At 39.7% G+C, this 11,835-nt stretch overlaps 1 protein-coding gene across 1 annotated transcript in view; it reads left to right on the forward strand.

Moving 5' to 3' along the window:
• The window catches only part of LOC103546375 (serotransferrin-like), a 61,290-nt gene extending 51,765 nt beyond the window's left edge, over positions 1 to 9,525 (forward strand). Inside the window, 1 exon segment of the mRNA XM_070576090.1 lies at positions 8,303 to 9,525. Within this exon segment, the coding sequence (XP_070432191.1) occupies positions 8,303 to 8,516 (214 nt within the window). The 3' untranslated portion in view covers positions 8,517 to 9,525.
• The last annotated feature ends 2,310 nt before the right edge of the window (positions 9,526 to 11,835 follow it).

Raw genomic sequence — 11,835 nt, forward strand, 5'->3', positions numbered from 1 at the left:
TGGTGGTGGTGTAGCAGTTAAGTTCACGGGCTCTGCTTTGGTGGCCTGGGGTTCGCCGGCCCAGATCCTGGGTGTGGACCTACGCACTGATTATCAAGCCATGCTGTGGCAGGCATCCCACATATAAAGTAGAGGAAGATGGGCACGGATGTTAGCTCAGGGCCAGGCTTCCTCAGCAAAAAGAGGAGGATTGGTGGTGGATGTTAGCTCAGGGCTAATCTTCCTCAAAAAAAATAAAAAACAAAGGACAGGTAAAACAAAAAGAGAAGAAGAAGTAGAAAAATATGTGACGAAGACTAAATGTCACCCGTAAGTCCAAAATATTTAATTTATGGCTCTTTACAGAAAAATTTTACCAGCCCTGGTCTGTCATTTTCTGTGGTTTCTTTTTTCTTTTAATTGGGAATGATATTTAATTCCATATGCTTTAAACTTTTTAATGTATGAATAGAAGAGTCAAGTTAGCCCTTCAGTCATATTTATCAGACTTCATGTCTTAAAATTGAATATCGAAAGAAATTTTTATACCTTTTATTGAGGTATAATCGATATGTAAAAGCAGCATATATTTAATATATGCAACTTGATGCATTTGGTATACATCTGTGAAACCATCACCACCACCAAGGCCATAAAAATATACATTACTTCCCAAAGATTCCTTCTGCCCCTTTTATTATTTTGTGTGTTTTTCATGAGAACACTCAACATAAGATCTACTCTATTAGCAAATTTTAAGTATACAATGCAGTATTGTTAACTATAGATACTATGCCATATAGTAGATCTCTAGTACTTACTTATTTGCATAACTGAAATTTTAAATCCTTTGACCATCATCTCCCCCATTTCCCCCTCTCCCCCACCCCTAGGAACCACCATTCTACTCTTTGCTTCTGTCTGTTTTAGATTCCACATATGAGTATGATCATATAGTATTGTCTCACTGTGTCTGTTATTTCACTTTGTGTAATGTCCTCTAGGTCCATCCATGTTGTTGAAATGGTGGGATTTCCTTCTTTTTCAGGGCTGAATCTTATTCCATTATGTATATGTTCTACATTTTTTTATCCATTCATTCTTTGGTGGGCATTTAGGTTGCTTCCATATATTGGCTATTGTGAATAATGCTGCAGTGAACATGGGGGTGCAGGTACCTCCTTGAGATCCTGATCTCAGTTCCTTTGGATAAATACCCAGAAGTAGAATTCCTAGATCATATGGTGGTAGTTTTATTTATAATTTTTTGAGGAATCTCCATGCCGTTTTCATAATGGCTGTACCAGTTTATATTCCCCGCAACAGTGTACCAGGGTTCCCTTTTCTCCACATTGCCAATACTTATCTTTTTTAAAAATTTTACTATTAGTCATTCTATCAGGAACGAGGTGCTAGCTCACTGTGATTTCGATTTGCATCTCCCTGGTTAGTAGTGATGTCAAGCGCCTTTTCATGTACTTCTTGGCTATTTATATGTCCTCTTTGGAGAAATGTTTATTCAGGTCCTTTGCCTGTTTTTCATTTGGGTTATTTGTTTTTTTGTTATTGAGTTGTCTGAGTTCCTTACATATTTTGGATATTAACCTTTATCAGAGATGTGGTTTGCACATATTTTCTCCGATTCCATAAGTTATCTTTTAATTTTGTTGGTTGTTTTCTTTGCTGGGCAGAAACTTTTTCATTTGATGCAATCATACTTCTTTATGCTTGCTTCTGTTGCATGTGCTTTTGGTGTCATATCCAAAAACTCATTGCCACAACCAATGTCAGTGAGCTTTTCTCCTATGTTTTCTTGTCAGATTTTTTATGGTTTTCAGGTCTTACATTTAAGTCTTTAATCCATTTTGAGTTGATTTTTGTGTATAGTGTAAGATAAGGATCCAGTTTCATTCTTTTGCATGTGAATATCCAGTTTTCCCAGCACCATTTATTGAAGAGATTTTCCTTTCCCCATTTTATATTCTTGTTATCCTTGTTGAAGATTGTTGACTGTATATGTGAGGCTTTATTTCTGGGCCTCTATTCTGTTCCATTGGTCTCTGTGTCTGTTTTTATGTCAGTACCATACTGTTTTGATTACTATAGCTTTGTAGTATAATTTAAAATCTGGACGTGTGATGCCTCCAGCTTTGTTGTTTTTACTCAAGATTATTTTGGCTATTATGGGTCTTTTGTGGTCCCATATGAATTTTAGGATTATTTTTTTCTATTTCTGTGAAAAATGCCATTAGAATATTGATAGAGATTGCATTGAATCTAGAGATGGCTTTGGATAGTATGGACATTTTAACAATATTAATTATTCCAATCCATGAACAAGCAATATCTTTCCATTTGTTTTTGTCTTCAATTTCTTTCTTCAATGTCTTATAGTTTTCAATGTACAGATCTTTCACCTACTTCCTTAAATTTATGCCTTAGTATTTTATTGTTTTTGATGCTGTTGTACATGGGATTGTTTTCTTAACTTCTCTTTCCAATAGTTTGTTATTAGTGTATAGAAACATAACTGATTTTTGTATGTTGATTTTGTATTCTGCTACTTATTGTTTATTCTGTTTTTTGGTGGAATCTTTAGGGTTTTCTATATATAAGATCAAGTCATCTGAAAACAGATAATGTTACTTCTTTCTTTACAATTTTGATGCCTTTTCTTTCTTTTCTTGCCTAATTGCTCTGTTTAGGACTTCTAGTATTGTGTGGAATAGAAGTGGTGAGAGTGGGCATTCTTGTCTTGTTCCAGATCTTAGAGGGAAAGCTTCCAGCTTTTCACTGTTGAGTATGATATTATCTATGGACTTGTCATATATGGCCCTTATTAATTTTAGGTACATTTCTTCTATAACTATTTTGCTGAGTTTTTATCATGAAAAGATGTTAAATTTTGTCAAATGTTTTTTCTGATCATATGATTTTTATCCTTCATTCTGTTAATCTGGTGTATCCCATTTGTTAATTGTGTATGTTGAACCATCTTTGCTTCTTGGGCAAATCCCACTTGATCATGGGATATGATCCTTTTAATGTTCTGTTGAATTTGATTTTCTAGTATTTTGTTGAGGATTTTTTCATCTGTGTTCATCAGGGATATTGGCCTGTAATATATTCTTTTCTTGTAGTGTCTTTGTCTGGCTTTGATATCATGGTAGTGCTCACCTTGTAAAATGAGTTTCTAAGTGTTACCTCACCTTTAAGTGTTAGAAAGAGTTTGAGAAGAATTGGTGTTAGTTCTTCTTTAAATCTTTGGTAGAATTCACAAGTGAAACCATCTGGTCCTGAGCTTTTCTTTGTTAGGAGGTTTTTGATTACTGGTTCAATATGCTTACTCGTTATTGGTCTGTTCAGATTTTCTGTTTCTTCATGATTTGATTTTGGTATCTTGTGTGTTTCTAGGAATTTCTCCATTTCTTCTGGGTTATCCAATTTGTTATAGTAGTCTCTTATGATCCTTTGTATTTCTGTGGTATCAGTAATGTCTCCTCTTTAATTTCTGATTTTATTTATTTTAGTCTTCTTTTTCTTTGTTATTCTAGCTAAAGTTTTGTCAATTTTATCTTTCAAAAACCAACTCTTAGTTTCATTGATATTTTCTGTTGTTTTTCTAGTTTGTATTTTATTTCTGTTTTTGTGTTTATTTTTTCCTTTCTTCTGCTAACTTTGGGCTTTGTTTTTCTTGTAGTTCCTTGAGGTGTCAAGTTAGGTGGTTTTTTTTTTTTTTTTTTTTGAGGAAGATTAGCCCTGAGCTAACTACTGCCAGTCCTCCTCTTTTTGTGCTGAGGAAGCCTGGCCTTGAGCTAACATCCATGCCCATCTTCCTCTACTTATATGCGGGACACCTACCACAGTATGGCGTGCCAAGCGGTGCCATGTCCACACCCGGGATCTGAACTAGCAAACCCCGGGCCACTGAGAAGCGGAATGTGAGAACTTAACCGCTGTGCCACTTGGCCGGCCCTCAAGTTAGGTTGTTTATCTGAGATCTTTCTTTTTTCTTGGTGTAGATGTTTATCGCTATAAAGTTCCCTCTTAGAAGTGCCTTTGCTGCATCCTATAAGTTTTGGTATGTTGGGTTTCCATTTTCATTTGTGTCAAGATACTTTTTTATTTGGCTTTTGATTCTTCCTTCTTTTATTGATTTTTAGTTTCATACCATCTAATGGTTGGAAGATACTTGATAGGATTTCAGTCTTCTTAAATTTGTTAAGACTTGTTCTGTGGCTTAACATATGCTGTATCCTGGAGAATGTTCTGTGTACACTTGAATGTATTATACAATTGTTGGGTGGAATGTTCTGTATATGTCTTTTAGGTATATTTGGTCTTTAGTATTGTTCAAATACGCTGTTTCCTTTTTGATTTTCTATCTGGATGATCTATCTTTTGTTGAAAGAGGAGTATTGAAGTCCCCTACTATTATTGTATTGCTGTCTATTTCTCCCTTTAGTTCTGTTAATATTTGCTTTACACATTTAGGTGCTCTGGGGTTGGATGCATATATGTTTTTAATTATTATATCCTCTTGGTGAATTGACATCTTTATTATTATATAATGACTTTCTTTGTCTCTTGTGACAATTTTTGAAGTAAAGTCTGTTTCGTTGATATAAATATGGCCAGTCCTGTTCTCTTTTGATTATTGTTTGCATGGAATATCTTTCTCTATCCCTTCACGTTGAACCCTTGTGTGTCCTTAAATCTAAAGTGCATCTCTTGGAGACAACATATAGTTTGATCTTGTTTTTTTATCTATTCATCCACTTCACGTCTTGTTTGGAGATTTTAAACCACTTACATTTAAAGTAACTATTGATAGGTAAGGACTTCTGTGCTATTTTGTTGATTGTTTTCTGACTGTTCTATAGTTCCTTTATTCCTCTCTTCCTTTGTAATTTGATGGTTTTTGTGATGTTATGTTTTGCTTTCTTCCTCTTTATTTTGTGTACCAACTACAGGTTTTTTCTTTGTGATTACCATAAGGCTTATATAAAACATCTTATAGTACTGACAGTCTCTTTTAAGCTGATAACTTCAACTGCATACAAAAATTCTACACTTTAGTCTCCTTCCTCCACAGTTTATGTTGTTGATGTCTCAATTTACATCTTATTATATTGTGCACCCATTAGTTTATATTAGTTTACCTTATATATTAGTTTATATTGTATATCCATGGTAGCCATAGTTATTTTTAATATTTTTGGTTTTTATAGTAGAGTTAAAAGTGATTATGTGTGAGCATTACAGTATTAGAGTATTCTGAATTTGAGTATATTCTTAAGTGTTACAGTGAGTTGTATACTTTCCTGTTGTTAATTACTGTCCTTTCATTTCACCTTGAAAAACTCCCTTTAGCATTTCATGTAAGGAGGGTCTAGTGGTGCTGAACTCCCTCAGCTTTTATGTGTCTGGGAAAAGTTTTTCTCTCTCCTTCATGTCTGAAGGACAGCTTTGCTGGGTATAGTATATTCTTGGTTGGCAGTTTTTCCCCCCCATCATCCCACTCTCTACTGGTCTGCAAAGTTTCTGCTAAGAAATCTTTTAGTCTTACGGGGTTTCCCTTGTTTGTGACAATTGGCTTTTCTTTGTTGCTTTTAAAATTCTCTGTCTTTGACTTCTGTCAGTTTGATTATAATGTGTGTTGGTGAAGCTCTCTTTTTGTTTAATCTGTTTGGGGTTCTTAGGGCTTAAAGGATCTTGATGTTCATTTTCCTCTCCAGATTTGGGGTTTTTCTGTTATTGTTTTTTTAAATAGGCTTTCAGCTTCCTTGTCTTTCTGTGCTCCTTCTGGGAGTTCCATAATGCATATATTGGTCCTTTAATGATGTCCCATAAGTTACACAGACTTTCTGTATTCTTTTTCTTTTTTCTTTTTGTTCTTCTCACTGGGTAATTTCAAATTACCTGTCTTCAAGCTCTCTGATTCTTTCTTCTGCTTGATCCAGCTCTGTTATTGAAGCTGTCTGAATTTTTCACATCAGTCATTTTGTTCATTAGCTCTAAAATTTCTCTTTGGTTCTTTTTTATGGTTTCTATTTGTTGAACTTCTCATTTTGTTCATATATTGCTTCCTGATTTTGTTGTCTATCTGTGTTCTTTTGCATCTCACTGAACTTTCAGGCGATTATTTTGAATTCTTTGTCAGGCAGTTTGTAGATCTCCATTTCTCTAAGGTTGGTTACTGGTGCTTTATTTTGTTCTCTTGGTGGTGTCATGTTTCCCTGATTATTCATGATCCTTGTGTCCTTGCATTGGTGTCTGCACATTTGAAAAAATAAGCACCTCTTCTAGGCCTTACAGACTAGCTTTGTTGAAGAAAGCACTTCTGTAGTCAGTCCGGCCAGAGATTCTGGGCAGGCTTGCTGCTGGAGTCCTTGGGCAGGCTGGCCTGGCTCCTGGGTCTGTGGGAGGGTGGGCCTACTGCCTGGGTCCATGCAAGCTGGCCTGGCACCAGGGTCCACTGGGGTGGGCCTGGAGCCTGAATCCGTCATGTGTGGCCAGGTGCCTGGGTCTTTTGGGGCAGGCCTGGTGTTGAGGTCCACTGGGGAGTGCAGGGGTGCTGGGTTCCGTGGCACAGTGTCTACTCACTTCACTCTCTTTCCCCCACTAGGAGCATATCTCTCTCCATGCTGCACTGTGCAAGCTTGTGGGAGAAGTAATGTGGGTAATGTGAAACTGTCCTTCCTACCCTCTACAGCTTGTCTTTTCTTATTTCTGTGCTACACCCAGGTGCTGTAGTCTCTGACCTGGATTCCTTAGCTCTCATGAAGGTATTTTCCTGCATGGCTGGTAATTCAGATTGATTTTTCTGTGAGAGGACTTGTGCTGGAAACTCCTGTTCGGCCATCTTGCTGGTGTCCCTCTGTCAGTGGTTTCTATCCATTCTGGAGATGCCTGTTTGTCATCTTGTCCCATACTTTTGATGCTCACTCTCCAGAGACTGTGAATTGCTTGTCATTAGGCTAAGGGAATTGGAAAAATTATATGATTTGGTTTTTCTAAAAATTCTGTTGTAATTGTTGGGAATTATCTTTGGGAAAAACGATCATAATGTTAGTTATATATCCCCCCCCTTTTTTTTAACAGTATAGTCCAACAGTATAGCTCTTTAGAGACTCTAAAGAGTTCTAGAAAAATAGTACAGAAGGAAATGCTGTATTATAAGGCAGGGAAGTGAAATGTTAAAAAGTTTTAAAAGTTAATGTCAGTTCAATTAGGAGTCTAATTTTAGTTTAATGCCGTGTTTGTGAGAATTAGGCCCTATCAGCTTTGAAGCATTTCAGAGTCTTCTAAATAACAAAGTTTACTATATTTACATGGCCTTATGGCAAGAGCTGAGTACATGTAATGTTTGGCTTTTTTAAAGTTTTTTTTTTCCTAAAATATCTTACCTATAAAGGAATATGTATGACACATATATTGAGCTTAAGCAATACTAAAATGAATACCCATGGACCCACCACCTTGCTTAGAAGGCCCTATATGCTCCTCCCCAAAAGATTTCCCCTCTTTCCCTCAAGAGGTAATTAATATCTTGAATTTTGTATTATTTGTTTTTTAAAATACTTTTTCCATATATGTGTGTCTTTCTAAACAAGGTATTGTTTAGTTTTTCCTGTGGATTCTTCACTAGTTTTGATGCAATCTTACAGCACCAAGAAATGCTTTATTTTGTAAGAAAGAGATTGGCAGCATATATTCCTCTGCTGCTTGTTAGCAGAAAGGATGGGAGAAGTAGACAAATGAGCATTGCTTATGCACTCTTTATTAGGGCCAGCAGGTGGCAGTAAGACAACTTAAATTGGGAAGGTTTTGGTGGTTAAGGAGGTTAGAGAATAATAATTGTGCCCAAACTGGATATGAGAATCTGGAGTTTGTGGATTTCTAAGCTCTATATCCACATAGACCTAAGATAAATATAAATACCCTATCTACTGACCCTCAACTTTCAGAAACTTAATTTTTATAACCTTTAGCATGTATTTAAAAATGGCATCATGCAGGAGATCCTAGTGGAAGGGGAGCCCCGGCCCAGGGCTGAAAGAAGGTTGGCGTGACCTGGGTCCATTACTGACTTGCTGTCATCTGGCCATGTCAGGTTGGATGCCTGTCTCCCGTCTGTCCAAGAGGATGATCTATAAATGCAAAGGATTATTCAACAATCTTAATAGCATAATTGACAGTTTTATGGTTAAGTATTTAAATGAGTGCTGAAATATTTAAGAACTAATATGATTTCTTAAAGACCTTTAATTGCTATGAAAATTAAGCTCTTTTTGCTTCTTATTTTCCTTTTGCCTCACAGCAACACTTTACGAGTCACCCGTTCTGCTGCCCCCAGCACACTGGACAGTTCCAGCACTGCCCCTGCTCAGCTGGGAAAGAAAGGCAAAGAATTTGAATTCTCACAGTTGCCCCTCAAAGTGGAGTTCCTGGAGTGCAGTGCCAAGGGTGGAAGAGGAGACGCTGGCTCTGCTGACATCCAGGACTTGGAGAAGTGGCTGGCTAAAATCGCCTGAGCAGCTGGTCCAAGCACAAGACAGGGATGTGTGTGTGTCTGACTGCCAGTTTTGGAAAAGGGTATGGTCGCCTGCAGTTGATAAAGAAGGGGTATAAAACATTGTTAGAAATATTTCCTTGTTCTGGAACAAACTGTTGTTGAAACCAGCTTGGAATTTTTTTAAGTTCTGTTCTCCCTTATTGCTTTCACACTGGTCACTTTTATTTGACTTGTGTCTTCCCTTTGTTAAAGTGTATGTAACATCCCTTTAGTGTATGCTTGACATAGGGTCAAGGTCTTTGTGCCATAACAAGTGGACTCCACTTAGGATATTATCATGAGAATATGGTTATCATCTGAAAAGTTTTCTTATCCTCTGTTTCTGTGCTTTGGTCCCTTTTTCCTGGAAACAAACCTGCCTGTGTATGGAATCGGTTGGTTTCCAGTTGCCCCTGGCATTCTTGCGCAGTATGTCATCTGGTCCTTTGTGCCTTCTCAGATTTGTAGGTACAGTTACAGTACGGTCTCCCGACATGTGAAGAAAGGTAGGAGACAGCGAGGCTGTGTTGACAGTGGGTCTGTTCTTCATCAGCTCAATGACTTGTCCACACTCCAGCCTCATAGCACTTAGGTTTCAAAAACATGTCATGAGCTCTTGGAGTCATTCCCAGATGATAGAACTGTAAGTGCTAAATCCCCAGATGCCAAGTCTAGTGTGTTCTAGCAGTCTCCCCTAACTGGGGGCAGATGGGGATTTAGAAGCTCTTCCGTGTTTCTGGAGGGCTGGGGGCTCCTGAGCTATCTTCATGTGCTGTTTGATCTGCCCCTACATTGTACTCTTAGCTAGAATGCTGTGGAACAAATACAAATTGAAAAAAGTTCTCTGTAGATCTTTGAAGTGCTTATTCACTGATGGCTAAAAAAAAGTCTGCCTTTTCAAAGTGGTATGCTTTGCTGTCTTCGTAAACATGGCTTTTATAAATTATTACTACATTTCTTGGTAAATAAAACAACCTGTCTGGCTCCAAGCAATTAAATAGAATGGTACAGGGAGTACAAATGGCAGCATGTCTTAGGATTCAGGCCTGACTCCAAGTTTCTAGGGCCTCAAGATTGCATCTTACCCAGGAGCAAACTCTTCTATCCCTACTTCACACACCCAGGGACAAGCCCAACTAAAGCTTAAAAGGAGACGAGGGTGGCTGTGGATAAGTGAGAAGCTAACCCCAACCCCAGAACAGGGTGGTAAGAGCCCGAAGAGGAGAGGCGCAGGGTGCTCTGGGAGCACCAGCAGGGGCACCGAACCTGGCCTTGAGGGATCAGGGAGGGTACAAGAGTGAAACACAGAGCTGATAACGCCCCAGTGAGTATGGTCTCCACGTCTACAGCCCAAGCCTCTGCCTGCTGTCACCCCTTCCTGTAGGTCACTCTGGCTCTGAGTGAGTACTCTAGCTCCCCTCCTCCTTTTGCCCCAAACCCTCAGTCATACACCTTGCTGCGGGTGTATGAAATAAATGCCTGCTGACACGGAGAAGACGTTAGACCTTGACCCTGGCAGGATTCTCATTCAAAAGCCTCATGCTGCTAGTGTTCTTACTGTGCTCTTGCCCTTTCTTTATTAACCAAATAGTAATTTAAGGAAGTAGGTAAGAACAGTGAGCCAGAAATCAAAAAGGAATGTGATGAATGTGACCTGTTCACATCATAGTGGGGGCTCATGTCAGTAAAAATCGGTGGCTTGACACTTCTCTGAGAGCCTTGTGTTCGCTCAGCTTTTTTGTTTGTTTTTTCTGGTTCATAAAGTGTTTTCACTTTATTGGAAGAAGCAATACACCAAAAAAGTGACTGAAGAAGGGGAGCAAGGTTGAATTTTATTCAGGGCCTAAAGATGATCTTCTGAAGAAGGAAAGTTCTGTTTCAAACACTGATTCTCAGATGTTGCTGTGCATCAGAATTGCCTGTGATGCTCGTTAAACAGGTGATCTGAGGACCCTGCTCTGAAGCATTCAGTTCAGTAGCAGATCTGCTGTGGTCTCAGGGATCTGCATGCTTAACATGTCCTTCACCAGGCCCACGGGGCTCCTAGGATCACGCTCAGAAGCGAGTGGCCTGGAGTAGCACGTGTGCCTTTAGTATGTTGTGTTTTTCTGTCCTTTGGGCCCCAAGCCCTGTTTAGTTTTTCCTGCAGGGTGAAGCAAGCGAGCAGGTTAGAGTCCCTCCTGGGCGTGTTCAGCCTTCTTCCCACTCCTGTGCTACGCCCCATTCCTGTAGGTTTGGGCCAGGCTGAGGTCAAGGTGACCAGTCCTTGGGGACTGGGAAGGGGTTTTGATGGGAGGTCAAATGTGTTCTCTACTCTGGTGGTATCCTCTTGTGGCCCTGAAGCCACTCAGCCGAAATCGGCCCATTTCTTTATCAGCTGAGGGGCAAGTGTGTCCAGAGTGCAAAGATGGGTGTCAGCTCATGAGGACCAGCAGACTAAGCCTGACTGTATGTCATAGATGAGGCAGCTGTGGCTTGAAACACCTCCTCCTTGGGAACATGGCAGTGTCTGAACCGCTGTGTGTGTATGGGCACTGAGACCTGCTCCCAGGGCATCTGCCTCCCGATGTGAATGACCCTGCTCCTTGCTAAGGGAGAGGTGCAGGCCACAGTGAGATGCTGTTGTGGAGGGGCAGCTGTGACGCATAAGCCCTGGGCATTCCATTGGTAGATGCTGCCCGCTTCTGGAATGGAATCTTCAAGGCGTGTGGAGCACACATGCAGACCAAGGGTCTAGGCAGACTGCACTGTTCTTTATTCCAGCTTTTTGAAGCCTCTTTTCCATGGGTTCTGGGGCCTTGGTAGCCCCTCCACTGCCAGCACTTGTCAGTTTACTGGGGTCCTAGTTCCTGATCAAAAACAGCTGCTAGTGGTCGGAGTTCCTGGGGTTTGCCACTTCCCTTTTCCCTGGCCTCTGTCAGTGCCTCTGGATTTCCGTGGTCCTGCCATGTGGGAGACACTTGGCCATGTCCCGTTCACTTAAGATCATTTCAGCCAGAATATTATGCTGCTTTTTTTTTTAAGGTTTGAGTTTAGCAGAGAATTATCAATATTCAGTGGGTTCATGCCCATTCTCACCTGAAGGATATTAGCAGCAATGAAAATGCTTACCTCCTCCTCCCTCCTCTGTTTCAGCCCTTCACATGAAGAAAGGTGACTACTACACCTGGCTTTTGCATAGGAAGTAATCCCATTTCCTTTTCACTGCTAAAGCCCTAAATTGTTGCTGACTCACGAGAGCCTTGTATGGCGTTCATTCATTCAGAAAACACCAAGCACTGTGCCCGGCTGTGGGAATG

This window comes from Equus przewalskii, chromosome 15 (genome assembly GCF_037783145.1).
Source record: "Equus przewalskii isolate Varuska chromosome 15, EquPr2, whole genome shotgun sequence".
Classification (NCBI taxonomy): Eukaryota; Metazoa; Chordata; class Mammalia; order Perissodactyla; family Equidae; genus Equus; species Equus przewalskii.